Source organism: Lycorma delicatula, chromosome 3 (assembly GCF_047948215.1).
Source record: "Lycorma delicatula isolate Av1 chromosome 3, ASM4794821v1, whole genome shotgun sequence".
Classification (NCBI taxonomy): Eukaryota; Metazoa; Arthropoda; class Insecta; order Hemiptera; family Fulgoridae; genus Lycorma; species Lycorma delicatula.
The window spans coordinates 211,634,803-211,655,055 of NC_134457.1; the positions used below are offsets into that span (position 1 = coordinate 211,634,803).

General features: G+C 30.7%; 1 protein-coding gene across 3 annotated transcripts in view; it reads left to right on the forward strand.

Annotated features, from left to right (window-relative positions):
• The first annotated feature begins 75 nt into the window (after positions 1-75).
• Klp31E (kinesin-like protein 31E) overlaps positions 76-20,253 on the forward strand; it is a 541,210-nt gene continuing 521,032 nt past the window's right edge. For all 3 annotated transcript variants that reach the window (XM_075361453.1, XM_075361452.1, XM_075361451.1), the window contains exon 1: positions 76-219. In XM_075361453.1, the coding sequence (XP_075217568.1) occupies positions 182-219 (38 nt within the window). In that variant the 5' untranslated portion in view covers positions 76-181. The remainder of the gene's footprint in view (positions 220-20,253) is intronic.

The following is a 20,253-nucleotide window of genomic DNA, read 5'->3' on the forward strand; positions in this document are numbered from 1 at the left end:
GGTTTCGATGTAATACCCCAAACTGAACGCTAGCGCTTCCTCAGTGCAGCGATCTTAACTGCTGCAGCAGTTAGGTTTCAGTTGTAGGATAGACGTGAGATGGATTAGTTAAGCGTATGTCGAGTAAACGCGTTTGTGTTTTCTTAAGTTATTTTATTTGCTAATTTCTAATCAAAAAATAATGGCTGATAACGAGTCTTCCGTAAGAGTAGCTGTTAGGTAAGTTTATTTCTTTTGTGGTTTAATACCATAATAAGCGTAACTTAACCTGATTTTTCGTGTTTAACGATCAGCTGAATAGGGGGTACCCCCATGTATTGAATAGAGAAGATGCGTACTGAACGCCGGTAGTGTCGTTTAAAATTTGTATAACATTTTGTTTTTGTACGTTTGGATTATTTACCCGTATCGATTAAAAATTTAAGAAGATTCCTTTTACATTTTTACTCGCTGTCTTTTGAGATCATAATATAATTTATTAAACAATGTTTTTAATTTTTGTTTTTCTCATTGCCAAAATAAATTAAATTAATACTTTTCAGTTATTACAATTTCAGTTCCATCCCCTACTAAAAAACAACTGATTAAATAAAATGTTATGTTAAAGGTTTTATTTACATGTTTAAAATCAGGTTCAATCTTGTATTTTTTTTATTAACGACGTCAGAAGTCTTGTACAGGTAACATGCATCTTTCTACTTGTAACCATTTTTTGTAAGCGTTTATTGCAAAAGGAAAGGGTATAGTATGGAAAGTTATATTTTCAGTCTTGATTGTGTTTAAATAATTTAATTAAGGCAGGTTTAAATGAAAGACAGATTGGTTAACATATATAAAATAAACGTTTTGAATGCAAAACATTAGAAAAAATTGTTTTACCATCCTAATAACGTTTCACTTACGTTTTACATTGAAATATTTTTTCTGAATTTGTTTTATTTAAAGAATTATTTAACATTTCTTTTAATATTCTCTGCTTGTGTTTAATGTAATATTATTTACATTGTCTTAACGTATACTGCGTTGTTGCGGTGAAAAACTGTGTAAGAATTGTATTACTTTTTTTCTAGATAAAGATCCGTAAAATCTTCATAAAAAATTTTATTTTGTAGGTTAATTGTTTTAATCTTGTGCGAATGGTGAAATTCAGTTTTGATATCCAGCTGTATTTATTTATGTTAGTGAGATAATAAAACAGTCGTATTGCTATCAACGGTTGCAGTATTTAATCAATGGATCATCGACGTAACATATCATAGCAATTATTATTACATTTTTTTTTTTTTTATTATTACTAATTATATGGATTTAATTTTAAAATTTGGATTTTGAAAAGTTATTAAGTTATTACTTAGGATTAGAATTATCTTGAAAAGTAAATTTGATAAAACTAGTAGGTAGTACGTATGTATTGATTCAAGTGGGAGTAATTTGTGTGTTCTGTTTAACCTGGAGCAATAAAATATTAATTAACATATGGTTGCCTACAGTAAACTTAACAGTGGGTAAATTTACCCTTTTTTCATGCTTATTGTATAACGTATAAAAATTACTTTTTATTCTAGTTGTTAATAAAATCAATTATTATCATTAATTTTAGCATGAAGTGAAGCTTTTTTCCCTCTTTTTTTTTTATCTCAATTTAACCTTAAACGGTAAAAAGGTCATAGCCGTGAATTGTTTGCTGTAGACAAGAGTAATACGTAACAGAAATTTTATTTCTTATAATTGTTACATTACCGTAACGAAAAAATATTAAGTATTTAGAATCGTAGTATGAAAAGACATCAATTCGTAGATGTTCAATATAGTAATAACTATTTATCTTTTAAATTAAATATTAATTTCTAATTAAGATTATAATATTCATATGTTTAGTTTCTCGGCTATTGCAGTAAGCTTGTATTATAACAAAAGGAAGTATTGCAATCGATAAAAAAATTGTAAAGATTTTGTTATTTATGAACTTTTGAGATAACCTCTATCCAAAAATATGAAAATTATACTTTTAGATGCTTGTATGTTCTGATGTGTTTATTTGAATATGCGGTTGATTCTATTTAGCTTTATTAATTGGCATAATTTAACGTAATATTATGAGATTTTGTGTGGTGGTAATTGATTTTTTTTAATAGAATGATGATTTTATTATTATTCATAATTTTTTTTTTAATTTGTAAAAAGGAGAAATTTTTGACGGTGTGGTATTTATATATAATAAAAATATTGCGTCAATGTGTTCCTACTTAAAAAATTACACTGATAGACAAAAAAAATTATTGTTTCTCAAAGTGTGATACCATTTCTTGAATTGCGTTTTTGCGTACATTACAGATTTGTAAATAGAATTTTTCTATCGCCTTTAGTTTTAAATAAATTACACTTAAAAAAAAAAAATTAAGAGAAAATATAGTTAAAATCTGTAAAACTTATAATTTTGCATGGCCATACCTGTGTTAGAATGATTTTACTGATGCTTTTCTTTTATAAATAGCCGGCACATCTTGAATTAATGTCCAACAGTAATCGTCTAGCATGTTAGTATTCCATTTCCCTTTATAGCGGTTACTCATCATCGAAATGACTTGGTGGAAAGGTTCACCGTGTTCGTCACTTACGTCTCGGAGGGTGACCGGAAAAAATCCAGATGTGACTAGACGAAATGTATTTTCAAAGACATATTACATCCCATAGCAAGAAGTTAACAATATCGTATTTGTTTGCAGAGAAAATTTTTGCAAACGTCTTTGAATGAAGCCCAAGATGCACATTCTGCATTATTTAACATTGAATTAATACATCATCTTTGACTAACTCTTCTATTTGAGGATCGACAAACATTACTTCTTTAATTTTTCCTTCACTTACATTCGGAAATTTCTGCCTGATGTACGAAAATCCGTTACTATCCTTCTTCATTGCTTTTACAAAATTATTCATTAGTCCTAGTTTGATATGGTGAGTGGGTAAAAATATTTTTTTGGGTTCAACTAAGAGTTCATGAATAATATTTTTTCCATTTGGAGTTAAGGTGTCTCGTTTCTTTCACTCTTTGGTAACATAATGTTTATCCCTAGCTCGGCTATCCCATTCGCAAAGAAAACATGTACTTGTTTAGCCTAATTACATGCCTAACAAAGTAGCTATAACTTTCAAGTCACCACATATGTTCCGGCTATGTTTTTTTATAGTTTATTTTTTCAAGAACGTCTTTCATCACATCGCATGTCTCTTTCAAATTAATACCATAAGCGATTGGTATCTAAGGATATTTGTTACTGTTGTGTAGTAAAATCACATTTAAACAATATTTGGACAAATCTATTAAAAAGCGCCAGTCCTCAGTTTTATGAACTTGTCCTAACAGTTCAGCTTGATTTTTTGATAAATTTTATTCCCTAACCAAGTCATTTAATTCACCTTGTGATATAAGATGTGGCTTATTGGAACATAATTCAGAATCAAAATCATTTTTGTCTTCTTCAGCAATGCCTGATTCTTCATCGCCGCTTCCGAAACATACATTCACAGATGACTCAGGAACTGAAATAATTTCACTGTGAGGTACAGGCCTGATTGCAGATTTCAATGAAAATATAAAACGTGTGCCGAATTTACACAGAGTTTAAACCCTTCTAGCGTTGGTTGCAAGTTGAAAATAATACCAAAGAATATTTTGGAATTTATCAAAAGAACTATATTGACTTGAAAAAATGACTATAAAAGCTCTAAAAAAATAAATAATTTCATTTTTATCCTGTTTTATTTTTGAAGTTTATTTGGCCCCGTGCTTTTCCGCAGTGTTATTTTTACAAATTATTGTTATATATTTTAAAAAAACTGCTAAAAATCTATTTCATTTACAATCCCCAACCCTACTTTACCACCAATCTTCTTGTTTCTTTTCTTCGTTTCCTACTACGGGTAAAGTGCGTGTTCAAAACCTATTTCCATTCCTTCCAGACGTAGGCTGATATTTTTTTTTTATTCTGCTCGGAATGGCCCGCAGATGTTCAACAAGCATCGACGGACCTTCAAAGTGATTCTCCTCTTGAGTAATGTCCTCAAAAAATTCCTCAGTTAAGGAATAATTGAGGATTTCTCAGAGGAGTCCCAAGTTTTGGGTGAGATAACGCTTGATGTCCTGTCTGTGGATGATGCCGAACAGAACAAAAAAAAAGTCAGCCTGTTCCTTCCAGTAGAACTAGAAATAGGTTTACAGCCCAGTTTTTTAATGTATAAGAAGATTATTTTCGAATTTGTATAATTTTAAAATGCGGTTAGGTCTCCAAAGAATTACCATCCGAAATATGTGTAACAATTTCAAGTCGATTAGGGTTGAAACGATAAAAGTACTCGAAAGGTAGAAATAATAAAGGTAGTATAGGTAGTAATAATGAAGATAGAATATGGTCAGTGAAACTATTTTAAAACTCGTTCACTGTAATTATTTTTTTTACGTTATTTCTCATAATGTTATTTTGTTGTATTCCAAGGGGTTATTTTTTTACAAACACAAGAAAAATTTCAGTTAAAGGGATTCTCTCATCGTGAAAACGTTTTTCTCATTTAAGTTTTAAAAAAATTTTAGAATTAATCAACCTAATAAACAAGTTATTAAAATCATGTATCACGATTGTAAATTAAACTGTTTATAATGTAGGAAACCAGATTAGAGGCCAATATATGTACTTATTCGTACAACCGTATTTTAGGAACCATTTTGTTTATTATATTTTGGATTTTTAACAATAAAGATCGGGTATCCATTTTCAAAACTATTATATTTTACAAACTGTTTAGTTTAGATTAAAACTAGATTCGATTTATTAACTAATTATTTAAATTTATTATCAGAAACTGGAATATATTTTCAGTTATTGCCCTTTGTAATTATTATTGTTATTATTATTATGAGATAAAACTATTCTGTTTTAAAATTGACATATGATTAGTAATGATATCATAGAATGACGTATTTCATATTTAAAATGAATTAAACGGTTTTTAACCGTCGTAGTTGGAATATTTATTTATATTGTACTAAAATTTCAATTTATTCTTATTCCATTTAAAAAAATTCTATTTTCTCATTTCGACCCGTTTTTTTTATATATATTCAATCTTTACACAACCAAATGCACGTTTCGATGATTTTTTTTTTTTTTTTAATGTAATTGCTCTGGTAAAACGAATTGAAGATATTTGTGAATAAAAATTATAAGGACGTAGTATAGGATTAATAAAACGTAATAGTATAGAGCCTGAAACCGTTCTAATATTTAAAATATTTTCATGTGAAATTTAAAAGTAGTTTCAACATTATGAAACATTGAAGTAAAAAAAATATTTTCGTCGTTCTAGATAAACTTATATAGAGCTGAAGTTGAGTAGCTTGTCTATTAACTTTTTTGCCTTTTCAATTTCATCAAAAGCTAAAAAAAGTTTCATGTTTTTTTTTTTTTTCATTCGGGCTGGAATTGTTTTAGTTTTACCCATATTTTAGATAAACCGAAAAATTTTTAAGAATATAGATGTTAAAAAATAAAACAGATTTCGAACAAAAAAAAAAAAAAAATAGTTAACAAAAAAAGGTTTCCACAAAAAAAAATTCATAAATTTTATTTTTTAAATCTTTTAATATTGATTTTTTAAAGTCAAAACTGCTCCTAATTAATATTTATTAAATTTTCGGTAATTTAATTAATTAAAACTCGACTTAATTTTTAATTTAATTTCTACTCGACTTCAAAAATTAAAATTGAATGAAACATTAAATATACAACTATTACGTTTTACTGCGTTGTATTTTTTTTAAGTTTATTTTGTTTAAATAATTTTAGCGTAATTTTTTAGTGTTTCATGAATGTAGTTTTGTAATATTACTATTATTATTTTTATTTATTTATTATATATTTTTTTTTTTAAAGAAAAGTGCATTTTTGTACGCAGTATGGAATAATAGTAGACCTGCTTTAATAACTTACAATATTATTAATTTCAGTTACTCTAGGCTCGCTTAAATACCGAAATTGTTATAAATTATTTCAGTGATGTAAATTGTTACATTTAATTCAAGGAACTTTAATGTCATTGACCTCTTAAATTTAAAGAAATTTCAGATTGCCTTCACGGATATTTAATTTACCGTAGAAAAGTAAATTGTATTATGTTTTATCTATATGTAATATAAAATATATTATATTATGCTGCAACACAAAGTAAATTTGTTTTGATATATTCCTTTCAAATTATACATGAAATATTTATAAAATTTACTGTGTATTGAATATCAGTTATACTCAATTATAAAATATAAATAAATTATAAATTTTATTTTAAAATTTTCGCTATATTTACAATATTTTTCGGTAGGGTACCTAGTTAATAAATGAAATCTTACGTTGTAGCCGGCCAAACCTATTAGCTGCACGGCTCTTAGAGCGCACTTAGCAGCCGCGAACAGTACCTCTGATTATTTACGTTTATAAAAGTAGCAAAATTATCGAATTTATCGATTCAACTACTTAATTGTATGCTGATTTTGAAATAAGAAAACTAAAAATTACTATTTTGTTATTATTCAAAGTTGAAAATTTTTACACTTTTCATGCATATTTTAAGCATTTTACATGCGTATTTTAAGCATTTTACATGCATATTTCAAGCTTTTTATGTTGCATATAATCCGGTCTCCAACCATAAATATTATAAATAAATATTTTGTTTATAATTTTTCAATATATACAGAGTGGTTAAAAAAGAACTGGAACATTAATATTTATTACGTAAGTTTTCAAAGGTACCGGACAAATATGTTTTTAAAAATTGAATTTTATGAATATTTACTGGTGCTTTATGAAGAAATTCACTTCAAGGGTAAAAATACTTAAAATAGAAAAAAAGGAATTATTCAGTTTTTTTTTGGGGGGAATCCAAAAAAATATTTTATTTAATCCCCTAACGAGTACAATAATCTATTTTAATGATCTTATTTCTTGAAGAAAAACTTTAAAAATTTAGAACTCAGTATCTTGCCGCTACATAAAAATTAGTGATCGATCAAATCTCAAATACATCATCTTAACACACACGCGCGCGTACGCACACACACACACATATATGCACTTGCATATTAAGCCCATTCTTACCGGTTATTGCATATTTTCCTTTTTTTATGATCTTCATAGATAAGAAAAAACTTCTCCATCATTTACCTGAAAGGATTTAGGAAAACCTTTATCATAGCGGTACAAAAATGTAACATAAATACATAAATGTAATTGTTATATTAAATAATAACGATGTAATTATATGACATACAGTGTGTATAAATTCGATAAATGTAATAGTTTTTGGATAACTTGTCTCAAGACACAACGACCTCCAGAAATTGCATAGCCGTTTTCAAGAATAATATAATTTCATACCCGCTTACTAGGAAATCGTGAGGAATGAAGTGGTTTCTCATTTCCTTCTTTACTGAACCATAAATGTTGTTGCTAATCAATATAACAGGATTGCACGTGATATTTATTCCTACAAAGACATCTTCACCTTATTCTTCATTAGAATTGGTTGTATTCTCAAGAAAATCATTTTACATATGGCAGATATTATAGCCATAAGAAGTAGCAGGAAATTTAGTGTTAAACAAATTAATGTATATACTTCTCCATTTAATCTGAAAATTGTAAAAAAAAAATCAGTTCAGACTGAAATAAAATTTTAATATAAAAAAATCTGATGTGTGCACCACATGACTTTCTTGTACGCCTATTAAATTACGTATACATATTATTTGCTGCACTTCATTTAAACTTATTTCATTTGAAAGTGAGATACGATCCTCCAATTCTTTAATAAATTGGGCAGTTATACAATTGCTGAAATATTAGTTTTGCTGAATATAAAGTGAGAGAAAACATGAAAACTAGAGAACGTGTACACAAATTAAGATCAGAAGAATTATATCAAACAATGAGCGATTAAATGATTGGCAACAAAAAACAAATAAACGAAATGGTGATCAACTCCTATTTCAAGAGAATATTGTCCGACAATATCAGAGGAGTAATGAACTAAAAGATAAGAATATTTTGCAACTTATTAAAGATGGGGCATGTATGCCTCAGTAGATATGTTCTTTTGGGCCTATTTTTCAATCACTGTAAATTTAACTGTAATGTAGAAAACTTTAAAAATGTGAAAATGAAAATTTGTACTGTGGTGTAATTTAACTTTAATGTAGGTAAAATTAATCAGAATATCCAGAATAATTAAATAAAATTAAACGGAAATTAAACTAGAAAATCGAAAAATAATACGATTCTAAATTATAATTTTCAGTTAATGTTAGTCAGATGTCTCACCAAATCTACGTACTATATGTATAAGTATGTAATAATGCTTATTGAATTACATATACACATTTTTAAAAGTACATAAAATTTTATTTCATTAATAATTTCAGATTTTATTTATTTTTTTTGTAAACATTTTTTTACAATAACAGGTTAATAATTATTATTAAGTTAATACATTTAAATTAAAAAAAAAAAGAAGGAGATGAAGTCCGATTCGAACCGTTGTGCCTTCCCCTTATAAGATCCAAATAAATATATCATTAATTAAAATTTCATTTGGCTATAACTCTGGAACCAATGAAAATAAGTACCACTTATGATATATCGTTGAAAAGCACTCGATGAGGGCTTATTACTGCAGTTAAGAAAAAACCCAAAAACCAAAACTTTTTGGATTTTGGGTTTTTTTTGACACTTTTGGTTCAGTCGATTGCAATTAAAAGGAGAGGTGCACAACTAGATGTTACATCAGTCCTAAATTCAAAATTTCAACATCCTACGGTTAATCGTTTTTTATTTATGCGAGATACGTACGTACGTATAGACGTCACGCCGAAAATAGTCAAAATGGATATTTCAGTTGAAATCTGAAAACCGAAATTTTTCGCGATTACAATACTTCCTTTACTTACCTTTACTTTATAACTAAAGACCTTTTATCAAAAGTGCGCAAAATCTAAAGTTTTTGCACATAATCTTGCTTTCCTATTTATTTAAGTAGTACAGTTGTTTATTTGAATTCGTTATTGTTGTATTAATTATGTACTTGAAACTGAAAAAGGTTAGATATATTAATAGTGTAATAGACATAGCTCATCCAGTAACTAATAATTAGCAAATTTGCAATTCAGTCAAGTGGCCGTTCAGAGTTCTCCTACTCATAAATAAATTTCTTCTTTACTCAGTATTTTAATTAAAATATTAGTGTATGTTCGGAACAAATTAATTTGTTCTATACCATTCGTAGACAGCTTCAGGATACTTTAATATTAATGCTTTAGCCAAATAATTTTAAAGTTTTTTATTGTTATCTCCAGACGCAAACTGTCCACCCCTTGGGGAAATTTAGGGTGAACCAGGTAAAGCTACCTTAATTTACAAAAACATATTAAAAATATTAAATATATGGCTAGTTACCATACTTTACAATCTTTAATATTTTCCGTCATTTAAATTGTGATATATAAATTAATTATTGACCATGTAATTAATTATTTTATTAGGGATCACGACTAATTTCTGATTGAAAATAATCAGAATTCCGTAGTATGATTATGCATTATATTTCAGTCTCATCATTTAAAGGGGCAAAAACTTTTATTTTTTTATTTTTAAGTTGCATTAACTACTAAAAGTAATTAGCTACTATGGTGGGGTTAACTCAAATTTTCTAGTAGTGAATCCTGGTCCTTTGGTACACAGCAGTGGCGGCTCGCGTATGGGCACTGTGGAATTGCAGCACCCCTTTTCTACCTGATATTATCGATAACATTTAGTATAATGAGTCATTTTTTCTTTAATTCTTTCTTTATAGTTGTACAATTTATAATCCTTAAATTTAATATAAGTAGCCATCCCGTAGTTTATAAAAAAGATACAAAAGTTTTGTATGGAACTGTGCGCTTCACAGTTCCAGTGGCGTGGTGTTTGGCTATTTTACCGATGCACACATAGGAAGCTGCACGCGAGGTTACGAAGAGAGCGAGTACTGTCGCTCCCCCAGTGCCGACCCTGGCGTGCTGGTGGAAGGTAGTTTTTTTTTTACTCGCATGTGTATGGAACGTTCCTTGTTCCTTTTCTGGTTTAGTCGGTGGAAGGAATATGAACGCGGTTTAGTTGTTTTTTTCAGTAGTGATCAGAAGATGGCGAAAAGCAAGATCTCTTTGATCGCCAAATCTGTCCAAAATCACGCTGGAAGGGCGAAAGAGAAGGTAATTAATAAGAACTAATTACTTATTGTTTCTGTGTACATAGAAATTTAAATTAAGCACCGTTGGTCTATAGTGTTTTTAAGCGGACAATTTATTAAGTTATTGTCTAATTATACTTTTTTTCCTTTTTTTTAACCTCCGGGTCCGTTAGGTATTTCTTCAGAGGATGAGATGAATGATTTCTAGCGTGTGTGAAGATGCCATGCCTGACCGGGATTCGAACCCGGGACCTCCAGATGTATCTAATAATACTAAAAAATATCTGTATTATTGACATTTTATTATTTATTCGGTTAAACCGTGTACCATATTCTTGACTGTGATAAAAGTGCAGAATTAGATTATTAATATTCTGCTTCCTGCTATTCTGTTTGATTCATTTTTTTCAATTCTTTTATTTTATAGAAAACTTAACCATGGCCCAGAAAAAAAAATTTGTGGAGCAGCACCCCCATTAATTTTAGGTACGAGCCGCCATTGGTACACAGGCACTATCGTTTTAAAGATATTTTTGTTTATACGTATATTTAAGGTTTATATACGTATGTGATTTCCGTTTGCTTTAAAACTACAAACGAAGGTCTGTAAAGTGTTGAAGAATAAAAAGGGTTGGTTGGAGTATCTGCATAGTCAACCCACCTTCTGTTACTCAATATTCTTTAGTCGTTTTAGATTTAGTGATGCCAGCCGTGTCTCTCTTCCTATCTTTCTACTTAGAATTTCAACCCCTTCTAATTTATCTTATGTCTATAAAAAGAATCTTAATTTTAACACGTGTTCGTCCTGTTTCTTTGCATTGTCTATGTTACTTTCGGTTTTTATATAGCTTTATATTTTTTCCAAACATTTTCATCGATAAATGTTTAATTATTAAAAAAAAAGGTTTTGTTGAACATTTTTTAGGTGTGTTATCTTACATGTTTACAGCTGTTAAACAACGTCCAATACGCCGATGCACCTTTGCTGATGTTTGTGGGTGGAGCAGTAAAACATGCTATGTTGCCAATTTGTGCTACATCAGTAAATAGTTAAAATCAGCTTAAAACATTAAAAATTCATTTATATTTATGTATACTGTACGTTTGCGTAGATAATGATTTTTAATTTATATTTATTTTTCTGTAATTTTTATTTCGTATGTACAAATGACTTTGTTAAAAATTTAGTTATTCATTAAATTAACAAGTAAAAATTTTAGATTTTGAATTTTTTATAATTTGTTATTCTAGTCTATTTTATTTTACTTAATTATTATTTATTTTCAGAAGAAATATTTACATTTCTTACCGTTTTAATGATTAAGCTTTTTTAAAATAAAGAAGAAAAGTGTATCTATCTTTCAATACAGATACACATGTCCTTGTTTGTTGTCCTTGGCCTTACTTAATCATTTGTTGTCTGTTCAAAATTCATGTCCTATGTAATGATTCTCGTTTGTTTCATCTGTTTTTAGTTTTGAAAATAGCATTATTAAAAATTTAGTTTTGGTAACCGAAATCTTAACAGTATTTATCTTTGTCTATTTATATATTGATCACTGCACAAGTTTTCTGTACGGTGAACATCATTACTCTGAGAAAAAGCACCTCTGATGTTTGCTGCTTGTACATCTGATCCTTTATATTCAACAAAACCGTTTTGTTGAATATAAAGCATCTGATGTATAAGCGGCACTCATCAGAGGTGTTTTTCTCAGAGTAATGAAGTTAAATAAACCCTTTTGTTGATATGAAGCATTAAAATTAGCAGTTATCAGAGGTGTTTTTTCTTAGAGTAATGATGTTCACCGTGCAGCAAGCTTGTACAGTGCACAATGTGATGGAAGGATTCATGTGTAAGGCTGGATATCATCTGCAATTCAGTGGCTTGACATGCTGTTGTGCAACAGTATAATCGGTTCAATAAAGTATGCAACGACAAGCAACATCATTTTCTCACTTTTCCTTGTTAGCCTGATTCTTGTTCACAGGATTGACTGTGCCGTTTACGAGAGTACGTCTAATATCAGATAGCTTACAACCATTTAAACCCACCGGGTTGGTCTACTGGTGAACGCGTTTTCGGAAATCAGCTGATTTCGAAATCGAGAGTTCTAAGGTTCAAATCCTAGTAAAGGCATTTCGTTTATACGGATTTGAGTACTAGATCGTAGATACCGGTGTTGTTTGGCGGGTGGGTTTTCAATTAACCACATATCTGTGTTGTACAGTCTCAGGTCGACCTGAAACTGTACAAGACCACACAATTCATTTACACTCATGCGTATTATTCTCATTCATTCTCTGAAGTAATACCTGACGGTACTTCCGGAGGCTAAACAGAAAAAGAAAAAAGATCCTTCTTCCTCACGTTTAATTTCATCATATTTTTTAGAACATTCCCTTCCCCAAATTAATTACGTATTTATAGGTCCTAGAAAAATTATTTATATCTTATTTAGTTCCAGAAAAAAAAACGTTCAATTATTTTATGATTTTAATTGTTTGTTGTTTACTATAACGTAAGTTTTTTTGTTTAATTCTTCGTTTTGAGCTAGTTAAAACCTCAAAAAATTGAATGGTGTTAAATCCTGCCTGTCGTATTAGTTAATTATTGTTCGTGCTCGGTAATTTGATTCGGACGCGGTTTTTTCAGTACTGAAATTTTTCTACCTATGAATAAAGGAGTAGAATTCTGTAAATCGATAAAGAAAAATATTTTCACATTGAAGCAGCTTTATAACAGCGATGAAGCAATCATCGGTACCTCTTTTTTTTATGAAATCAAAAGTATTTAACATTTTTTTTATTGTTTAAATGTGTTGGATACTTTTTTAATATAATTTTTTGAGCATAAATTATCATCTGTTTTACTTGTATAAAGCAGTGGTTATTTTGTTTTCTCTTTATCACAGATTTTACATCTGATCAGCCGTTAATGTATAGCGCTAATCTGTTTAGGGGTAGTATGTTATAAAAAAATTGAAAGAAACAAATATGGGGTTAGTGTTGGGAAGGGTGCATTGACGTTAAACATTCATGACATTGAAAGGGGTTACTGCAATAGTGGGAGATGAGTATTGATGCTTCTTTTTTTACATTGGAACTCTTCCAACTTTTCCTCTATTTCATAATGTTTTTATAACTATTGTTATTGATTTTTTTTTCAGTAGGTTTCTTTTTAATAATACCATGTAGCATTGTTTTATAATTTAAATAATACGGTTTGTTCATAAATTTGCGTACATACTGCCCTTTTGGGCGGTCATGTATTTGTGTTGATTATATTCAATGAAAATGATAAATAGTACAGTTATTACTATTGACATATAGTACAATTATTACTTTCCTATCTAGCGCTATTGCTTTAGAAGGGAAGTATTTTAATCGGTCCGATTTAGGCGTATACGGCTTTCACCGGACTTTACGTTTTGACACCTAAGAAACCCAAAAAACAAAAACCGGATGGAAATTTTCCGGACGTGTGTATGTTCGTTATCATCCTCTAAATCACCTTATATCTCCAGAACTACTCGACCGATTTTGAACGATTTTTTTCTTGGTCAAATTACTTGTTTTTATGGGCATTGATGCCATTAAATTTTCAACTTAAAAGGTCAAGTGCGTAAGGCTTTCTAGCAAGATCACTCTCAGTATCTCAAGATTTCGCCTAATTAAAGTCTTATTTTTTTTTAGGTCTTTATGCGTATGGTAAGTATGAGTGTTGCTAGAGTTTTTGGTGTATACGTGTTTGGTTTGTTTGGTTCAAGTGTGTTTGGTGTTGTTTTGTGCTGGTTTTTTTAGTTGTGTGTGTATGTGCCTTGCTATTTGCTTTGTTGTCTGAATGTATGTGTGGGCGCTTACTTCCCTTTCTGAAGTAATGCTTTACCAGCTATTCCCAGCAGGGGCGGATCACCAGGGGTAGAGGTTTAGAGTCGGTAGTGCGCAGGAATACATACGCCTTTTCTACTTTCTTGCGGAACCAGTTAGCGAGTCCGACACTACTTCAGCGCCCGTAAATGAGATAAAAAAAGCCCTCTCATTACAAAGAGCGCGCTAGTGTAACACTGACGTACAGCTGCTGTTGTCATCTCTCTCTTTTTCTGTTTAGCATCTGGAACCACCGTAAGGTATTACTTCAGAGAATGAATGAGGATGATATGTATAAATGTAAATGAAGTATAGTCTTATATATAGTCTACTATAGTCTTATATATAGTTACTATAGTCTTATATAGTCTCAGGTCGACTAATCCCTAGATGTGTGGTTAATTGAATCCCAACAACCAAAGTACACCGGTATCCGCGATCTAGTATTCAAATCCGTATAAAACTAACTGCCTTTATTAGGATTTAACCTTAGAACTCGACTTTTAAATCAGCTGATTTGCGATGACGAGTTTACCGCAAGACTAATCCGGTAGGGTTACTGCAGTGTAAGCTGAATTTAGTGAAATGTTCTTTTCCCGGTTAGCAAAGGTTTATGAGGAGATCTCATAACTGCCGTTTTATTGTCCTTTACGACCTGCGTCGTTAAAACTGTCTATGTCGAGCATGTTTCTGGTTTAACACCGAACCTGTTTCACGAAATCTTTTTAACTAACTTCTGAATAACCCTTTTCACTGGTGCTTTCTCAAATTTCTCCCTAGAACTTTCGCCGACACACACAACATACGATTTCGTCCAAATACGTAAGTTTCCATCACGAATATACGTTCTTCAACAGATCACAACATTTTAATAAATAAAAACACAAGATTACGCAACCTTGTTCAACAGCCAATGCTCGACACAGACTGGTAATACTCAAATGTGCAGGCAATAAACTGTTCTCACCACTTGGCTCCATTCGTATCAACATCTTCTCCTTTATTTTACCCGTGCGTCGCACCAGTATATGGATTTAGTATAAACTATTGAGTGATTGGACCTCTCTTAAGTTGAAAACCTGTATATAGTTTATAGAAGTATGTTGAATATCCGATGTAGCATTCTTGAAATTAGTTAAATTGTGCCTACTGTGTATTTGAATATAAAATATGAAAAATGCCAGACTTTTAAATAAAAAAGAGAATTGGGTCGATCAATAAAACGATATGAGTTGGACTGGATGTTGTAAACTTGTAATATTTATTTATGACCATGCAGAGAACCGTATTATCTTGGATATTGTTATTATCTTATTATCTATCTATCTTATTATCGTATTATCTTGAATGAAAGGCTGAAACGCTACCATTCCGCCATGGATATCGGAATATATATTATATACGAGGTGCTACCCAAAAGTTCGGGGAATTTTACCATAAAAATAAAATAGCTTACCATAACTTATAATTTCTACTGTCTCCTTCAAAGTAATCCACTTGGGCATTGATACAGTGATCCCAGCGTTTTTCCCATGATTCCATGCATCCCTGGAAGTCTACAGGTGTAAGTGTTCGAAGCACCTTCTGCGTGTCTTCCCGAATCTCCTCAATTGTCTTAAAACGACCGCCTTTCAATTAAAATTTTATTTTCGGAAAGAGAAAAAGTCGCACGAGGCAAGTTCAGGCAAATAGGGTGGGTGGGGAATCACTACCGTCTTTTTGGAAGCCAAGAAATTCCGAACGGCTTTGCGATTTATGCGCGGACGCGTTGTCATGGTGCAGAACCCAGCTGTTGTTACCCCACAGAACTGAACGTTTGCGCCTAGTGCTTTCACGTAACCGCTTCAAAAGTCACAATAGAATATCCCATTGACAGTTTTACCAAGAGGAACAAATTCCGTATGGATAATGCCTTTGATATCGAATAAAACAATCATCATGGACTTCACGTTGCTGCGAACTTTGCGTGCTTTTTTTGGACGTGGTGAACTTGGGGACTTCCACTGCGACGACTGCTGCTTAGTTTCATGGTCATATCCGTACACCCATGTCTCATCACCGGTTATGATGTTGGAGATGAAGTTAGGGTCATCTCTTGCTGAATTTTTCAATTCACTACAGACAGCTACGCGATTTTGTTTCTGGTCGCTGTTCAACAGTCTCTGTACGAATTTTGCAGCGATGCGTCTCATGTTCAGATTGTCCGACAAGATGCGTTGCACGGACTCATATGACATTTGTACGATTGCACAAACATCATGGATTGTTTGTCTACGGTCTGCAACAATAGCCTCTCGCACTTTCGCGATGTTTTCCGATGTTGCGCTTGTTGATGGTCTTTCTCAACGCTCATCGTCATCATCGACAGTCGTTCATCCATCTTTGAATCGTTTGCACTACAATAAAGTTTTACTTTTACTCATAGCATTGTCACCAAATGCTTCCACAAGCATGCGATGGGTTTCTGTACCGGTTTTTATAAGCATGAAGCAAAATTTGATGCAGGTTCTTTGCTCTGTAAAATCTGCCATATAGAACTTCGCCGAAGCAGTAAAACACAACCGCACGAAAGTCAACAATGCAGCCTCTCACCATCACAGCTGTTGGATTACTGATTCACAAGAGTACTGTTAGCCACATCTAGCAGCAAGCAGGTCGTACCAGCAATGTTTTGCGCGCGATATTCAAATTCTCTGAACTTTTAGGTAGCACCTCGTATATATAGCCGATAGCAGTGAAAAATTATATATGTATATAATTTTTTCTTTTTTAACTGGTTTTATTTACTACTTTTGAGAAACCAAAACATATTCTCAAATTATTCGTAATACATGGTTGCATCTATGTTTCAACGAATATTTTATTTATAATTATTATAAATATTATTTATTTATTTAGTTGCTTTTTTACACGCCAGTGGACTTCTAGAAGTCTGTAAAAGTGAAAAATTTAAAGCTGTGATAAAGAGTCTCTAAGAGGTAGTTTCATTTATTTATATATTGGAGTCTCGAAGGGTGGCACGTATAGTGACGGGAGATAGCCCTCTTCCCTGGACCACCCTGGCTCGTCTTCATTCAAAAGCAGTGAGTCGGGGTGTGTCCGATGATGGCATGGGGGACCCTCAAGGGTGGACTGAGGGCGCGAACCTATGGGTAAGTGCAATGGCTGCCTGTAGCCTGTTTATAACGAGTCAACTGCCACGGCATCCTGGCGCGACTAATATACTGCTTCACGGCGGTTCTTGTCGCCCCGAGGGTGCCAAAAATTAACAACTAAACGAGACTGGTATAAAAAAATAAATGGAATTGTATGGTATTGTTTTTATAGTTTTACTTTTATCTTCTTTGAGGATTTTATCTCAAATTTTAATTTTGGGGCCCTTTACACCCCATAAGCGTTGTTTTGTTTTTGTGGTGTTTTAATGTTTCTGTGTAGTTTGTGTTTTTAAATAAAATGTAAGGGCCCTTTACACCCTCACATATGACGATCCTCATGGTGATACTAATTTCCTTTAAGAATGTGACGAGGGCTAATGACCTTAGTAGTCGATGCCCGTAAAAATACACACACAAAAAAAAAATATTATTTATTATTATATTTGTAATGTTTTACTAATAATAGAATAAAGAATTGCTTTTTGTTAATATGATTTTTATTGATAATTTATATAAACGTATTGAATTAGTAAAGTACTTTGTTGTTCAAAAATAGTCGCTAATTTACTACTCGGAATAATTATAATAATAACATAAGTTTATACAAAATGTTGTATATTTTTATTAAATTATTGCTTTGTTAATAATATTATTGTTGTAATCTAATAGACATTATATTTTGTATTTTCTTGAAGGTTAATGTTTTATTTTAATTAGATTAATCTTTAGATCAGGGCTATGTGAATATTTGATGAAATTTTCCCAAACTAGTGATGAAATATGCTATTTCCCTATTGCTTTAAATTAATAATAATGACCATTATGATCATAATGATCATGCTCATAATGATCATTATGAGCGTGATCTTTTTCTCTGGTATTTTTCCTTTCCATATAAATCTTAAGTAAAATAACACATCATCTCGTTTTTTTTTCATTACAGATAAACATATATTTATTATCCACTATTTCACGGTAAATGGGTACATAAGTCGATCGATTTACCATTCTCTATTTTACCTCCGGTATATGTAAAGTATCTGAAGTTACAAACGATACCAATTAAAATTGCTTTCTTTCATATTAATGATGTCTAGTATATTGCTACTTGCTGTTGTAAATGATGCAATAGTGTCACCTTTTTAAGATTAAAAATCACTTAAATTTTACCCAATTTCGTACACCAATGTGAAAATATATATTTGGCACATTGAAAAAATTTGCGTGAAGCCACTACTACTTTCACTAATAATTTGTTGTACTTTACTTGTTAATCTTGAAAATAATTTTGTTTTTATCGGTAGTGATTTTTGTCTCGAATTATGTTCATTTCAAATAAAACGTTTTACTGTATTACGAAAGAAGCGGCGAAAAATTGAAATTAAGAGAGAGTTCTTTTTCCAAGACGAATTTCCTTCTTGCTTTAGTATTTTTTTAGTATTTGCAACCATTACTCTTAACTTTCATTAATTAGTACGAAGAGGATTTATTTCAGCCTAATGAACAAAAATACAATGTTAGATAAAGATAAGTATTATTTATTCTGTACATACCGATGTAAACAAAAAAAACTCCCAAAACCTACTGCCTTCGTAAATGTAATTGCATAAATGAAGCAAATTATTTTCTACGAAAACAAATAAATGGGAAAAAAATTATTCCAGAAATTGAATCCGGTATATTACAGGTATTTAGGAAGTTGGTATTTAGTTTTTTATTGTTTTAATACTGGAATAAAGAGCTGCAAATAATGGAACGGCAGCCGTTCTTAATGCTACGGCAGCCGTTTTTAAGTAGAATTAATATATAATACATTGTCAAACGACCTAAAAAGGAATATAATTTATTGCATTGCACAATTTTTTCCAGTTTTTAATTATTTTGATGCCTACCTTGAGATAAATAGAACGAAAGTTTTGCTTCACATGCTGACATAAAGTAGTAAATTCGGCTCATTGAAGAAGGCAAAGGAAACTACATTATTCCTCAGTTTACTCTGTTAGCTCGGCAATGCAGCTTATTCTTTTGATATCTTTCGGTAATGAGCCTTGACAGATAGATATCTCGATTGATGAATTTTGTTTGTATGATTGTCTGGCAATTTTTTTCAAGAAAGTCCAAACTGATTTTAATGTAACTTGTAGGATGTTCCCTTATTGTAATCACGATTCAAGTTTTATGTATCTGTTAATTTAAAATAACTTTATTTGGAAAAATTTTCATTTTCTTCATACTAATTTTTTATCTGGAAATTAAGTCGCATATCAAGAATTTGAAAATACCGTACTTAGTAGAACAAAAATCACAACCGAAAAATTAGCAACAACTTTTATCAGACTTTTTTTATTTCTGCCATAGACTTAAAATGGAAACTGTGGAAATTTTTTTTGTAATTTATTGGATTAGGATGATTCTAGAAAAAAAAAGTAATAAATGTGATACGAATTTAAATAAAACAAAATTCAGTAATTATTAATAATTTCAGAAATTTCATTGGAGAATAATGAAATAAATTATATTTTTAAATAACCTTTTTAGGAAAAATTTGTTTATTTTGATCTGCGATAACCTTGAACCCTGTATCAGTTTTGTTTTTTTATTCGTCAAAGTTTATTTATTACAACATTGTTGGGAAATCAAAACAGAAGCCATACCTCAGTCCTGTGCCGTAAGCTATCATATATCCATTTTAGCAAGAAATTTTACGGAAATTAAGAAAAAATTAAATTAAAAACATATTCAGGGAAACTTTTTGGAGGCTTTTTTTAAATTTTAGGAAAATTTTACGATGTACCTTTTTTGGCTACTTTATAATCTAATTAGATTTTAAACACTTGTGAATCGCAGGAAAAAATTCTAGTAGGTTATTAATATTACCAATCTTCTTTTTTGTCTTCTCCAAATTTAGTTAATTTTGTTTTTTGTTTTCTTACTTTCTTGTACTTGTACAAGG